We start from the raw sequence: 12,248 nt of genomic DNA on the forward strand, positions 1-12,248 counted from the left end.
TGCTCCATGGAATTAAGGAAGAGTTCAGCATCCAAAATTGCACTAATGAGTTTAAATGTAGATAGAAACAGAGGTTATTATTCAACTGTTTATCCATTCATTTGACAGACATTTAATGAGCACTTAATGTGCCAAACCTTGTTATGGAAGTTGAGATTTAGCCTGGAACAAAGCATAAAAAAAATAACTGCCTTCTCACGACTTACATTATGGTGGCTGGAAGAGCACTTTAGGAGAGGAGAGCAACAGGTTTAGAGGCCATTAGACAGGAACATGCTTAGTGTGTTGGTGAATGACCAACCAACCACAGTGGTTGGAGCAATGCAAGCTTGAGTAAGAGGAAGTACTTGAGGCCAGAGAATTAAAGGGTGGAATGTGGAGGTGTAGGGTCACAGACTGTACAGGGCCATGGATCATTTTAAGAAATTTAGCTTTTATTACAAGAGATTTAGGAAATAATTGAAGTATTTTTAGCAGACAATTGATACCATCTGAAGTCACTTTAACTGAATCATTCAGGCTGCTGTGTTCCAGATAAACTGGGACAGGATGTTGTGCAAGGGCAGAAGCATGAAGACCAGTCAGGATTCTCCTATAAGATATTAAAGGAAAATAGTGCAATGAGAAAAATGATGTTGGCCTATGCTACATGGATAGCAGTGGTCAAATTCTGTATGTATTGAAAGGAATGCATTTCAGTTTTGCTAACTAATTAGCTAACTGATACGGCCATTGAGAAAGGGGGAAGTCAGGGATGACACCAAGACTTTTGAACTGAGCAACTTTCGACATGACTTTTGAAGAATGGAGTTACCTGTTCTTAATTAAGAAAGACAGGGACAGAGTGGAATGTGAGGAGGTCAATTTAGACATGTTTAGTGTGAGATGCCACTAGAATCTGTAGGCAACTGGATATAGTAGTTTGGAATTCCGGAGAGAGGACCAGATTAGAACTCTCAACTTTGGAGTTTTGAGAGCATATAGACGGCTTAAACATGGACTAAATGATATCGCCCAGAGGGGAATATAGATATAGGAATAAATCAAATGAATTCTGGATATATTCTGTAGTTAGAGTTAACAGGATTTGCTGGCAATTTAAATGTAGATGTAAAAGATAAGATTCAAGGGTGACTCCAAAGGTTTTAGAGGGAAAAAAAAGGAAGCTGTTGATGGACTGATCCTGGGGCTCTCCAATATTGGAGATAAAGAGGAATCAGCAAACCGAGAAGGAATGGTTAGAAAGGAAATAATCAAACCAGGGAAGTGTGATATCTTAGAAGCCAAGTGTAGACACTGTTTCAAGGAGCAAGCAATGGTCCTTGAAACCTGTGTCAGATGCTGCTGGATTAATATGAAAACTGAGAAATGACAATGGGGCTTCACATAATAGAGGTCATGGGAAATCATACTGAGAACAGTATCAATTGAGAGAGATGGGAACAAAAGAATGGTTGCTAAGACAGTATATCTTAAAAGTTCGTATCACGAGAAAAAAGTTTTTGTAACTTTTGTAACAGATGGTAAGTAGACTTAGTGTGGTGATCATTTCGCTATATATTCGATTATTGAATCACAATGTTGTATAACTGACATTGATATCATGTTATATGTCAATTATACCTCAATAAAACATACGTAATGATAGGAATTGCTGTGAGAACAGAGGAAGAAAAATGATAGAGAGGAGAGAAATGAGACAATGGATGGTTACAGAGAGAGATGCGATCAGTTTGTTGGTTTGTAGGTTGGACAAATAATAGTGTATGTTTATAAGAATTGGTTAACAGAGAGACAAACTTTATAGACACATGAGAAAGCAAAAGATTGCTGAAACAATGTTCATGGATAGGCTACAGCAGATGGGGTCTAGTCCACAAGAGAAGCATTGGCCTTTGCTAAAAACATGGATATATCAATATATATTGATATGTCAATAGGAACAGAAGAGAAGGTAAAATATTTTTTTGGGAAAGGATAGGCTGGTAGATAGATGTCCTGGGAGCCTACAGAATTTCTTTTCCAACTAATTCTCTTTTATCAATGGATCAAGAAACCAAGTCATTAGCCAAGAATGTGTTTGGAGAGAAGATATGAAATGGTCAAGGAAAGTGTGAATGTGAGTGGATCAGGGAACTATCTGAGGATTGCTGGAGAGCATACCAATCTACTTAAGGTAAATTTTCATGAACTAAAAGTGAGGACAACATGTCTTTGTTTTTTCCTTTAGTCACAGTGGCCCAGGACAGACCATTTTAGATGGGAGTATTAGATTTAACTAGGACTGAGGTTTAGGCAGAAAGTAAGAAAAAGATTGAGCGCAAACATTGAAGGTATGTGCAGGGGAGTGATGATGATGATGAACCATGGAATTTAATCTAGTTAAGCAGGGAAATTCGGACACAGAGTTGGGTGGTCAAGGTCAATGAAAGCTGGTAGAATTAATAGACTGTAGATGCAATGAATTGGAAGTCTTTTTGGAATTTTCTGACATGAGAAAGCAAGCTGGAATGTGAGAGGTAGCATTCAAAAATAAATTTGAGGGACGCCTGGGTGGCTCAGTTGGTTGGACGACTGCCTTCGGCTCAGGTCATGACCCTGGAGTCCCAGGATGGAGTCCCGCATCAGGATCCCAGCTCCATGCGGAGTCTGCTTCTCCCTCTGACCTCCTCCTCCTTCATGCTCTCTCTGTCTCTCTCTCTCAAATAAATAAAATTTAAAAAAAAAAAATTTAAATTGAGATTATAGAGGGATCTCAGTTATTGTTAAAGAGGTGTTAGATCATGTGAACCATGTTGGGGGGTGGGTGATTACCTATACTGGAAGGCATGATCCCTGGAGAAGATCCATCCCCACCACAAGGAAGGTAATCTTGGTTTCAGGGGTTCAAGTCATTAGGTCTATCCTTGAAGGAGAAGGGGTTATTTGTAAGAAAGTAGGTAGGTTTCTACTAAAAGGCTCTTGATCTACTAGTAAGATTGTGTAGCAGTCAAAGATCTTAACTGAGAATCTGGGTTTGGACGCTTCAGTACTGAGTTTCTCCCCATGGGGGGCAGGGTGGGGGGTGCTGCTGTGCCAGGCTCTGGGTGTTGCCAGGCAACTGAGGTGGTGTGTTGCCCCAGGCAAGTGGTTCAATCCGCTTCTTGTCTTTGATCACTTCCTGTCACTGACTCACTTCCGGTCTCTGGCTACCTTGGAATCTGGGATGAAGACCTTCCCAAAGACGCCCTTGAGCCTGGTTGGGTGTTGGGTGGGGAAGTGAGTGGGCGAGGGGGTGGGGAGGTAGGGAAGGGCCAGGCCCAAGAGGCAGGTGGGGCCTTTGGGAGCTGCAGGGACACCCTGATCCAACAGAAGAACTTGTCTCCTGTGCCGCCATGAAGAAGTTTTTCACTTTCTGGAGAAGGAAGGATGAGCCGGTGAGCCCCTCCTCAGACCTGCCCGCTGGCCGGGCTAGGACCAGTACTCGTCACCTCACCCAGCCAGGCTACAACCTTCGAGATAAGGACTTAAAGAAACTTCACAAAGCTGCCTCAGTCGGGGATTTGGAGAAGGTGAAGAAGTACCTTCAGCTCAAGAAACATGATGTGAATATACGGGACAGAGAATACAGGTGACCAGACTGATGAAGGGCGGTGTGGAGAGGAAGCCGACTCCCCTGGGTCCTGGAATCAGGAGCAGGACTTGTCTGACCTACTTCACTGGTTGTCACTCTGGGTTTCCCATAGTGGAGAGGCCTGATAACCATTGCCAGAGGGTCACACTCCCAAATTCCAGTTTGTTATTTCTTTCTTTTTTTTCCCCCCAGCTTGTTATTTCCTAAAGTGCTTACCTGGATATTTGAGGTTATTTTTGTCATTCTTGATTGCCTCCACTCCTCCCATTGAATTAATCTCCACCTGGTACTTCACCCTTTACCCAAACTGCTGTTTTTTAATTTGATGTATGTATGGTTGTAAGATTTTGAGACACAGAGACAACAAAACAATGACTTTTTAAATGTGGTTCTCCTATGGTTTACTTATTTTTTTTTCCCAACTGCAGAGTATCTTCAAAAAGCCCATCACAACCACTTACTGCAAAAATAAAATTAATTTTATATATTAAAAAAAGTTACATCTTTGGCATTAATAACAGAAAATATGTACTGACTATGCCTACCTTAAAATTTGGGGGGCAGTTTTCAAGTCATAGGGTATGAAAAACATCATTTTTCCTCATAATTGGATAACTGGAAGCTGTCGTTATAAAGAAGGTTTATGTCAGTGTGCCAATAGTTTTATGTCTTTCCCTCTGACAAAAACAGAGTTATCTAAATTTATCCAATTTTTATCCTACACCGCTCCGTTGAATTACATTACAGGGTCATGGATAACCTTGACATGACTTCATTTAGTGGTTAATTCTCAGTCTTACCTGGCTGGCATCTCAGTGAAATATCTTACTTGCCCTGTCCGTAGTATTTGAAATAATGTCTTGTCTTTCAGGACGCTTGGTTTACCTGGTACTTCTACTTCTGTGGGCACTTCTTTCCAGATCCCTTTGCTGATTTCTTTTCCTCTTCCTGTCTCGTAAATATATGAGGGCTCAGAACTTGAAATGATCCTGTGTCTTAATCTTCACTTGCCTGGTGAAGAGAGATTATCTTTAAATGTTTATATTCCAGTGCCTTCCAATATTTTATCTCTGGCCAGACCTCTCCCCTAAACTCTAGACTCATTATATAAATATCTACACTTCAATGTGTATCTGATAGACTGTGGTCTGCTGTTTAATAGCAGGCTCTTAGTTGAGAGTGGGGGCAAAGCAAAGGGAGGAGAAGCCCCAATTTCAAGCTACCAAGGTGATGTCATTTAGCTTGAATAGTTTCCGAAATTTTAACAATTGGCTCGTGAGAGCCATTTGCTTTATGACATCCCTCTGTAGACATCTCAAACATCCCCAAACTCTGCTCCCATTTTTCCTCCTCAGACTTGCATCTCTCTTTCTAGAAATACCAAATTCTTTCAGTTGTTAGAAACCCTAGCGTCATTCTGGACTCCTCTCTTTCTTTCGTATTACCCATTTGACCTTGTTGGCTCCACCTTCAGAACATAGCTAAAATCCAACTATTTCTTGCCATCTTCACAATTACCATTCTAGTCAAAATTGCTACCATATATTAACCAGAATTATTGCAGTGGCCTCCTAACTAGTTTTCTGTCTTTAAACCTTTTCAGTTTATTCTCAAAACAGTAGCCCGAAAGATCCTGTAAAATGTATGTGAAAAGAGTCATTCCTTGCCTTAACAACTTCCACTGGCTTTCCATCGCTTTAGGGGTAAAGGCCAAGATCCTTTCAATGGCTCATTCAGACTTACATGACAGGTACCCCCACTCTGTTATCTCACTGATCTTCTGTTCTACAACTTTCCTTTTCATTCATCTCCAGCTTCCCTGGCCTCCTTAGTGATACACAGAAATGCCAGAAATGTACTTAGGGCCTTTGGACTTGCTGTTTCCTTTGCCTGAAGTGCTTTTCCCCCAAATATCCACACAGCTTCCTCTCTCACTCCCTTCTGGGGTTTGTTTATTTATCACCTTATCAGCGAGGGCTGCCTTGTCTCCTCTTTGTACAACAGCAAGTTCTTTGTTTGCTGACACATTTCCTATCTTCCCTGCCTAACTTTCCACTTAGCACTTAATACTCTGTGGCATGCTTTCTATTTTAAGTTTTTTGTTTACTTCTTCCACTAGCGTGTGTGATCCACAAGAGCAGGTATTTTTGTCCATTTTGTTTACAGCTCTATCCCCATCACCTAGAACCCTGCCTGTCCATAGTAAATGCTTCCTAGGTATTTGTTGATGACTACAGTGCACACATACATATGTACATATTTTTTTTTTAAGATTTTATTTATCTATTTGACAGAGAGAGAGATCACAAGTAGGCAGAAAGGCAGGCAGAGAGAGAGGAGGAAGCAGGCTCCCCACTGAGCAGAGAGCCTGATGCGGGGCTCGATCGCAGGACCCTGAGATCATGACCTGAGCAGAAGGCAGCGGCTTAATCCACTGACCCACCCAGGCGCCCCATATGTACATATTTTTTTTTTAAAGATTTTATTTATTTATTTGACAGAGAGAGATCACAGGTAGATAGAGAGGCAGGCAGAGAGAGAGAGAGAGGGAAGCAGGCTCCCCGCCGAGCAGAGAGCCCGACGCGGGACTCGATCCCAGGACCTGAGATCATGACCCGAGCCGAAGGCAGCGGCTTAACCCACTGAGCCACCCAGGTGCCCCTATGTACATATTTTTAACTCATTATAAACTGTTCTTAAAGTGAAACCAGTTACATATTTGATCTTAAAGACATTTGCATGGCCTTTTAATTCAGTAGAAAGCAATTATAATTAATGTAACTTGTATATAAATATCAATAAATACATGAAGGAAGTATCTTAACAGTATATGATCTGACAAGTTGTTGAGTATCATAACTTCTCAAATTAAGACTTACCTCCAACTCTGTGTTTTGTTATATCGATATAGAACACCTTTGCACTTGGCCTGTGCGAATGGATATTCAAATATTGTATCTCTCTTAATTGAGAAACAGTGCAAAATAAATGTCTGCGATAGGGAAAACCGGTCTCCATTGACTAAGGTGTGTTCATTTTTCCTTTTCAATTGGAATGCATTTGATTCTTCTAGTTCACTTTTGTTGGGTTTCATACTTTAAGTCATAGTAGTAAATGTTAATTTAATGTATCACATCCTGAGTAGTAAGTTGGTTACTTGTCTGTTCTTGTTGTATTGACAGGCAGTACAGTGTGCTAAGGAGGATTGTGCTACTATTCTTCTAGGCCATGGTGCAGACCCAAATCTGGTGGATTTAGATGGCAATACTGCTCTCCATTATGCTGTCTGTGGCCAAAGTATCTCATTAGTTGAAAAATTGCTTGAATACAAAGCTAATCTTGAAGATCAAAATAAGGTAGTCTATCAAAAATTACTTTATGTTATAGAAAGCAATGGAAGAGGTATGTATTGGCAGATCATTCATATGTTGAAACACATGTTATATGAAGTATGAATTTTCCAAAATGAAACCAGGGAAAAGGAGAAGAAAAATGAGATTATCAAACACTGATATAAGGTTTTTCTTTTTAAAAAATCTTGGTCCATTTTGTTTCAAACTATAACACTGACCTCTAAAACAATACTATATTTAAGAATGATAACTCTTCAGAGGCATATATCAAATGAGAAATATGATTTCCCTATAAGTTTATATTGGTTAAAAATTATAAGCCTATTTTTGCCTGTCTTGTTTATATACTCATGGATAATGATAATAGGGTTAAATTAGAAAAATCACTTACTGTACTAAAAGTAATCCATCTCTCCTATTGAGATGAAGGGTTTTTTGGGTTTTGTTTTTGTTTTTTTTAAGCTTTTTAACACTCAAGTTCACTGATTTTGTCTCTATGACAGCCCAAAATAAGTGTCAGCCTTGGAGGCCTATAGAATCTCAATAACAACAACATTATGAAATGTGAATTGACAGTTTGTGATACTTATATTAAATGCTGGATGCTCTTCATTTAAATCCCCCAGGCTGCTCTTCCTCACAATTTGGATTAGGCCTACAGTAAAAACTTGAATTTTATATTTGAATGACTGATTTCAAGTTTATTTTCTTAGTCTCTGAAATCATATTTTTTATACATCAAAACCTTTTTGAAATCGAAGTGTATATTCAGAGGTTTCTTATTAACGCATTTTCTCTTAAATTGAACTTAAATCTAAGAGGCATATAATGTTTGTATATTTTAAATAATGATTTTGAAATGATTTTTTCAGGATGGGTATACTCCACTGTTACTTGCCATTACTGAAAATAATGCAAAAATGGTAGAATATCTTCTGAAGAGAGGGGCAGATGTGAATGCTTCAGATAAGAATCAAAGGTATAATGAATACTAAATAAGGCCATACAACTATAGCTACCTAACAAGACAATATATATATGTATGTATGTGTTTGTGAATGTGTATGTGTATACATTTTGTGATACTGAAAAAAGATCTGGCCATATAATTTGGACAAATTACCTAGAGTCCCAGGGTCTGTTTTTCTGTAAAATCAAACTGTTGGGCCAGATCGATAGGTTGTTATTATTATTATTATCATTATCATTTGTAACTTATAATCGTACATAGAAACTCAGTCTCTAAATCCTAGATGCTGTAGTCAATTGGGGGTAGATACCCAGAGCTCCAGACATGCCTCTCCCTAGTATTTTGAGACATCTCGAAAACACTGGGGTTCCAGGGAATAGGGACTAAAAACCATTGAACTAGAGCACCTGGGTGGCTCAGTTGGTTAAGCTTCTGCCTTTAGCCCAGATCATGATCCCAGGGTCCTGGGATTCAGCCCCACATTGGGCTCCCTGCTCTTTCGGAAGACTGTTCTCTTTCTCTCTCTACCTGCCACTCCCCCTGCTTGTGCTTTCTCTCTCTCTCTATTTCTCTCTGTCAAATGAATACATAAAATCTTAAAAACAACAACAACAAAAACCTTTGAGCTAGTTGCTTCCTAGAGACTCTTATTTTTAGACTCTGATATAATGTGATTGGTATACCTTTTTGAGCAGATCTGCCCCCTTTTTGCGTTCTTGCCCTCTTTCCCTGATAGTCTACTTTTGAACAGTAAATTTGGAAGACTAACTTTTCAAAAAAAGCACAAGACATGTCTAAGATCCATAAGTACACATTTATGTATCTCTCTTCTCCAGAACAGCCCTTATGATTGCTCTAAGCAATGAACCAACAGATTTAGTCAGTCTTCTTCTTCAGCAAGAAGTGGACCTGTCTTGCCAAGATATTTATGGATTCACAGCTGAGGAATATGCTTCTTTTAATGGTTTTACTGTGTAAGTGATACTGTATATCTTTTAATAATTGTATGGGATTTGATCATAAAGAAAGAAGCATGAGCCCCCAAAGTGAAAAGCTGATAAGGTACAAAGCGCTGCATTGGGGTAACCATATTATGAATTCTGGCCACATGGATCCAGGGATCCTTGATTTCATCTGTTTGTAGGGTCCAGTCCGTCTAAGAACTGCGGGCAGCCTGAGTCTGTGGATTAACTCCCAGTGGCATGGAAATTTGAAGTACGTCAGCACAGTGATTTCAGCAAATAGTGGAATAGCCAATAATAAAACCTCTGGGTAGTAATGTTGGGCAAAAGATGATTCATCTATGAAAGCCTTTTTGATTGTTTTTATACATGAGAACATAAAAATTCAACTTTTGAATATTATTTTTCAAAATAATGTTATTTTTTGTTAGCTAACTTTAGTTTGATAAGTTTTCAGAATTCTTAAGTATATTCTCATTAACCCAAAAGTCAAAACTTTTCATGTACAAATATGCATTTCTAACTTTAATAGTCAATGAGAAAGTGAGATGAAATGAACAGAAATTTGTATATATCTAATGAAGTGAAAGGTATTTTCCTTATAAGTTCATTTTAGGGTAAAATTTTAATTATACATAGGTATTTTTCCTAGTTTATTGTTTTCTTGTTCTTCCATCTACTTAATTTACATTTTAGTAATATCTTTTAATCATTAAATCCATATGAACATCACAGGGGTGGGAGGAGAGAAAGAGCAAGAGGAGAGAAGTAATTTTTATATATACATTCAGATGTTTATTTTTAAAGTCTAAATTGAACTTTATAAACTCAGGGATTCATAACCCACTAAATATAAAAACCGTAACTGAGTACAGTATTTTCTTTGCAATACTGGACATATGTACCTTGATTTATCTTATTTTAAGCAAACCATGTTGTAAAAATTTAAAGAGATAAGTTACTGATACTATCTATGTTATGAAGGGATTCTTCATTTTATAAAAAGAATCTGTTTCTTTTAAATAGGGCATTTTCCTTATCATTTAAAAAGATTGGATATGGGGGCACCTGGGTGGTTCAGTTGGTTAACCAGCTGACTCGATTTCAGCTCAGGTCATGATCCTCAGGGTCCGGGGATCAAGTCCCTGTCAGACTCCACACTCAGAGGGGAGTGTGCTTGAGATTCTCTCACTCTCCTTCTGCCCCTCCCCCTTCACATGAAGCCCAAAGTGTTATGAATTGTGTCCCGTTCTTCCCTCTTCAAAATCACGTGTTAACTCCCCAGCACCTCGGAATTTGGATGATGGTATTTGGAGAGAGGGCTTTGAAAGAGATGTTAAGTTAAAATGACTGTGCAGTAGAGTGGGTCCTAATTGAGTTTGACTAGTATTCTTGTAAGAAAAGGAGATTAGGACATAGAGACACCAACAGTGCTTGTTGCCAGAGGGGCAACTTTAAGGTGAAGAGTCAGCAAAGCACAGTCATCTGCAAGCCAAGGAGAGAGGCCAGGAACAGATCCTCCCTTTACAGCCCTCAGAGGAAACCAGCCCTTCTGGCACCTTGATCTTGGATTTCCAGCTTCCAGAACTGTGAGAAAATGTCTGTTGTTTGAGCCCCCCAGTCCGTGGTATTTTATGATGGCAACCCTAGTAACCTAATATACCAACAATAACCTAAAGCTATTTTTTCTACCTTGCTAATAGTTTATTTGTGCTAGCAGGAAAAAAGTACCAGAGAATGGGAGAATGTGAAGTAAAAATGGAAAATGTTAATGGAATTGGCTTGAAAGGAGGCTTGGGTCAATAGCAAGTGTATGGCATACTTAAGAAGGCTTTAGTTAACATCTAAGGTTTTGATCTAATGATTATTATGAATTGACTATTTAAAAATCCTGAATTTATGGATAGATACCATCAATTAATTGCCAGTTATGGAAGGGAGAAGAAAGTTGAACAGATGTCTAATTCTGAAGATACAGCCTTGGGCACTACATCTGATACAGAAGAACTGAAGGAAGGTAAGAAGATACAAACTAAACAAATAGTTTTAATGGTTTGCTTTTAGGAAGAGACTTAGTTTTCTCAAATAGTATTTAAATTTGAAATAGAAATTTTCTCTAATTTTGAAATGCTAAATATTTTTAAGAACTGTCCTTTGGAATTAAAACATTTTGACACTGTGTTGACTGAAAATGTAAAGAGATACTGAATGATTAAGATAATTTTTATCCATAGTCTATTTGTAAAAAAAAAATGACTAGTTATAATAATTACTAGTTATAAAAAACAAAATTTTTAATAAATATAAAGCTATTAGTAAATTTTTAATTTTATTCTAAAAATTCTTCAGGTAAGTACATTTGATAATTGTTAATATAATATATACTTAATCATTACGTAAAACTTAAAATTAGGTAGTAATATCTGTGAATTAAAAATACTGTGCATCTATTATAATAAATTTTGGATCGCTTCTTGGCCTTTTGGCTAAGATCAAGTGTAGTATTATAATAAATTTTGGTGCTTATTTTCCAAAAAACCAGTTATTTAGGTCTGTAAAACAGCATTTTGTTTGTGTTTTGTTATGTATATGTGTACATTGACTTTTTTTAGTTAGATGACACAAAAATTTTTACAGTTATACTCTGTGAATACACCAGCAAACACACTTTTCCACTACCCTTCAACTATAGTGAAAAAGAAAAAAATAAGTAAGACAGGGAACCTGATGGCAATAGGAGATCATATGACTGTCCCAACTATTCACTTTTCCTTCATCCCCTCAAATCTATCATTATCATACTTAGAACAGTGTTTGGTCCTATTGCTCCAAGGTGAGTGAATTTAAGAGAGAATTTACCTGAATTTTCCTTTGTAACTTAATCTTACACACAAGAAATTTTGTTGTTTGGACTCTTGTTCTTCATCCTTATATGCTCCTCTCCTACCATCTCTCTCTCCATCTCTCTCTCTCTCTCTCTCTCTCTGTCTTTCTCTAATAATGTTCATGCAACTATAAGAAGTAAAGAACTTCTGTGATTTATACTTCAGTTCTTTAGGGAAATAAAGCAGTAGAAAGTTAAAAATACCACTCATATATTTTGCGTATCTCCTGAGGCTAAACAATTTTAACACCTCCATTCCTTTTACCCATGGCAATATATGTTGCTGTTTTTAATGAAATGTTAATCTTTGTATGTTTTGAAGCATACTAGAAACAGCAGGTCAAGAAATTTGTCTGAACACATTGCAGAATATGGTGAACATCAAAGGTTGTGTTTCTGTCAGATTCCAAGGGGATAATTTAATTATTCATTTTTTTAAATGACCATTAAGATACAGATATATTGA

At 37.8% G+C, this 12,248-nt stretch overlaps 1 protein-coding gene and 1 pseudogene across 1 annotated transcript; both read left to right on the forward strand.

Annotated features, from left to right (window-relative positions):
• The first annotated feature begins 3,374 nt into the window (after nucleotides 1–3,374).
• ANKRD7 (ankyrin repeat domain 7) lies at nucleotides 3,375–8,914 on the forward strand. Its single transcript, XM_046019944.1, has 6 exons — nucleotides 3,375–3,412; nucleotides 3,461–3,610; nucleotides 6,525–6,639; nucleotides 6,796–6,969; nucleotides 7,839–7,945; nucleotides 8,773–8,914. The coding sequence occupies exons 1-6, from the start codon at nucleotides 3,375–3,377 to the stop codon at nucleotides 8,912–8,914; spliced, it is 726 nt and encodes a 241-aa protein (XP_045875900.1).
• Nucleotides 8,915–11,364: 2,450 nt separating this feature from the next.
• Nucleotides 11,365–11,442, forward strand: LOC123952313 (annotated as a pseudogene).
• The last annotated feature ends 806 nt before the right edge of the window (nucleotides 11,443–12,248 follow it).

The sequence above is a fragment of the Meles meles genome, chromosome 10 (genome assembly GCF_922984935.1).
Source record: "Meles meles chromosome 10, mMelMel3.1 paternal haplotype, whole genome shotgun sequence".
Classification (NCBI taxonomy): Eukaryota; Metazoa; Chordata; class Mammalia; order Carnivora; family Mustelidae; genus Meles; species Meles meles.

What these genes read in the sequence shown, in the direction of transcription:
- ANKRD7 (XM_046019944.1), top strand. Translation starts at nt 3,375, where the DNA reads ATGAAGAAGTTTTTCACTTTCTGGAGAAGGAAGGATGA. An exon ending in ATCTTGAAGATCAAAATAAG is followed by an intron (nt 6,970 to 7,838) that starts GTAGTCTATCAA and finishes TGATTTTTTCAG; the next exon opens with GATGGGTATACTCCACTGTT. An exon ending in GCTTCAGATAAGAATCAAAG is followed by an intron (nt 7,946 to 8,772) that starts GTATAATGAATA and finishes TCTCTTCTCCAG; the next exon opens with AACAGCCCTTATGATTGCTC.